Raw genomic sequence first — 3,404 nt, 5'->3', positions numbered from 1 at the left:
ACTAATCACAAAACACGATATATCTCAGAGTACGTACAAAAATAGATAAATAGATACATAGATACATGCATAATAGATACATACATAGATAGATAGATACCTAGATACATAAAAGATAGATACATAGATAGATAGATACATACATAGATAGATACATATATACATAGAAATGCATAAGGAACGAGTTATAGAGTCCTAATAAATAAATAAATAAATAAATAAATAAATAAATAAATAAATAAATAAACACAATACAATAAATAGATTCATAGATAGATAGATAGATAAATGCACACATACATACACCATAGACGGTGGAGAAGACCCACTGTCTATGCATACATACATGTAGATGCATACATAGATTCATATATACATAGATACATAGATACATAGATACATACATACATACATACATACATACATACATACATACATACATACATACATAGAAACATAGATGCATACATACATACATACATACATACATACATACATACATACATACATACATGCATACATGCATACATGCATACATATATACATACATACATACATACATACATACATACATGCATACATGCATGCATACATACATACATACATACATACATACATACATACATACATACATGCATACATGCATACATACATGCATACATGCATACATGCATACATGCATACATACGTACATACGTGCATACGTGCATACGTGCATACATGCATACATACATACATACATACATACATACATACATACATACATACATACATGCATACATGCATACATGCATACATACATACATACATACATACATACATACATTTGTGTAATTAATTACTGATTAAATTTCTTATTTCTTTTTTGATTATATATATTTCTTAATTTTATTTCTTTGATTGAAGACCACTTATTGTCGTCGGATTACTAGTCACAGTCGGACAGTACCTGATGGCAAGATTCGTGTTCCTTCAGAACAAAGGCAGAAGCTTTGCCTTGGATAACAGGTACACCATAGTTTATGTTACCGAATTTAAATAGTGATGTGTAATTAATATTCTGAATCAAAGCGTTCTTTTTGCGGCTAACCAATGTAGGCTGAGTCTATGATGATAACATCATCTTTGTTTTCGTTTCAGACGTCTATTTCACAACTTCACTTATTTTATGTTCTTCTACAACGTTTTCTTGGGACTTTATTCATGTCTGATGAGAATCTTAAAATCAATGCTAATTGGTGCATTTGTGTTATCTCGTATTGATCAGAGTACACTACCGAGAAAATACGAGAGTTTCGACCCAGGTAATTGGCAACATACTTTTAATTGTCACGTGACTCATACATGCTGTGAGACCAGAACACAGTATATAGCCTTGGCGTGGCGTGGTGTGGTGTTGTGTGTTGTGGTGTGCTGTAGTGCGGTTTGATGTGGCGTGGTGTTGAGTGGTTTGATGTGGTGTGGTGTGGTGTGGTGTTGTGTGGTGTTGTGTGGTGTAGTGTGGTTTGATATCGTGTGATGTGGTGTGGTGTGGTGTGGTGTGGTGTGGTGTGATGTGATGTGATGTGGTGTGGTTTGATGTGGTGTGGTTCGATGTGGTGTGGTGTATGTGGTGTGGTGTGTATATGAATATTTAAATATATACATGTGTCAACCAGGGAACAATCATAGTAGTAAAAGAAACCGTACTGTACATGTAATTGTTTTACGTTTTTTTTGCTTTCCAGGTTTTCGCGCATATGTTGGGTTCTTGCAGCTAGAAAATGCCCACACCCACCCCGTACTGGTAACGTTCTGCAATGTACTACTAGGCATACAAAACACTAAAATGACGACATCCGGTGATGAACGTAGATCAACAATGGCTGAGCTTGTAGTGAACATGGCACCTGGCGATGGTATGTTTTATCTTTGAATGTATGCCAACGTACAATTAACAAGATATTTCTGAAAAAGTGAAAAGTTGCCAGCAAAGGTTTGGCGTATTTGCAATACAGACTTCTAGTGAACTGGAGCGTTAAGGTGGAATATGTGGTCCAACATATATTATGAAGCAGTCGTCTACCTCACACATACACCCCTCGAGGTCCTACACTACAAAAAGATAGAAAGTTGTAGGGACACTCAAAGAAAACTTTTTTTTTCTGATCAGCATAAATTTACATGATTTAGGAGAGACTTTTGTCCAAGTGAACTCGGACTTCATGGAAATAAGGCAAATTCAACTTGTTACCTGGTGATAGGAAGTTGGGATGACATCGTATTTGTCAGCAAACAAAGAAACAAAGAAACAAAGAAACAAAGAAAAAAACAAACTAACAAACAAACAAACAAACAAACACACACACACACACACACACACACACACACACACACACACACACAACCATACACGGACTTCATCCAGACATGCCTACATCATCATCATCATCATCATCATCATCATCACTTCATCATTTTTATATATTTTTAGGAGAGAACACTGCTGGGTTAAAACGTATGATAGAGTCTGGTAGACGTCGGCAAATGGTTCGGAATCGTTGGTTAGTGGCACTGACATTGGCCAGAAACCCAGGTTTGCAGCTGAAACGCTCCCATGCCATACGGAGACGATCATCAATGGCAGAGAACATTGATATCGTTATTGATGACGTCATTACAACCGCAATCGCACCAGGAATGATTGATTTCGTCAGTGGCGTTTCATTTACATAGTGATACTATGGAAACATACTCACTGTATTTCCGTTTAGATTCACTCGTACAACTTTATCATTCCCAAGTAAGACCCGCTTTATTAGTCAAGGTATAGGCGTTTGTTTGCGTTTCAGTACGCAAGGGTATCATAGACAGGTTAAAATAATGTAGTTGTTTGTTCTGTACAGTTTAAAAAGGTTCTCGCATGTGTTTTTTGTACTCTTCATAACTTAATGTTATTACTAGTGATTTAAAATGTTGTCTGTTTCAAAACCTGTGTACAGAAAACAGAGAGAGAGAAAAGTGCAAATGACCCAAAATGGCAAAAAGTAATCACTGATACATTGATTAAATAAAACAACCCCATATCAAAGCTTTTTGTCACAGTAACACCTTATCTATTTGGGGTTTTCTTAGCAAATGTGATAAATTTTACATAATTTTTTCAATTTTGTTCAAGGTTTGGTTATCTCTTTCAAAACTTACACTTTACAAGTAAAAAATACTGGAAAATAAAATGGAAAGGTGTTTGAAATATCAAAAAAGTGTAAGAAAATAAAACCCCAGACGAGATCAGAAGGTGTTTAGTACACTAAATTAAAAAGTTACGGCGATCTGGGTTATACACAATACATACACATGTACAGGCAATGGTATATTGTAATTGCAATGTATGCAGACAAACTGCTATTTTGTATATGGTTGCG

The 3,404-nt window shown here is 35.4% G+C and overlaps 1 protein-coding gene across 1 annotated transcript in view; it reads left to right on the top strand.

The window, feature by feature from the left end:
- The window catches only part of LOC144442918 (stimulated by retinoic acid gene 6 protein-like), a 4,186-nt gene extending 1,471 nt beyond the window's left edge, over positions 1–2,715 (top strand). The window contains exons 4-7 of the mRNA XM_078132292.1: positions 907–1,008; positions 1,141–1,304; positions 1,728–1,898; positions 2,474–2,715. Coding sequence (XP_077988418.1) covers positions 907–1,008; positions 1,141–1,304; positions 1,728–1,898; positions 2,474–2,715 — 679 coding nt within the window. The remainder of the gene's footprint in view (positions 1–906; positions 1,009–1,140; positions 1,305–1,727; positions 1,899–2,473) is intronic.
- The last annotated feature ends 689 nt before the right edge of the window (positions 2,716–3,404 follow it).

This window comes from Glandiceps talaboti, chromosome 12 (assembly GCF_964340395.1).
Source record: "Glandiceps talaboti chromosome 12, keGlaTala1.1, whole genome shotgun sequence".
In the NCBI taxonomy this organism is placed as follows: Eukaryota; Metazoa; Hemichordata; class Enteropneusta; family Spengelidae; genus Glandiceps; species Glandiceps talaboti.
This window is presented reverse-complemented; position numbering and strand designations above follow the sequence as displayed.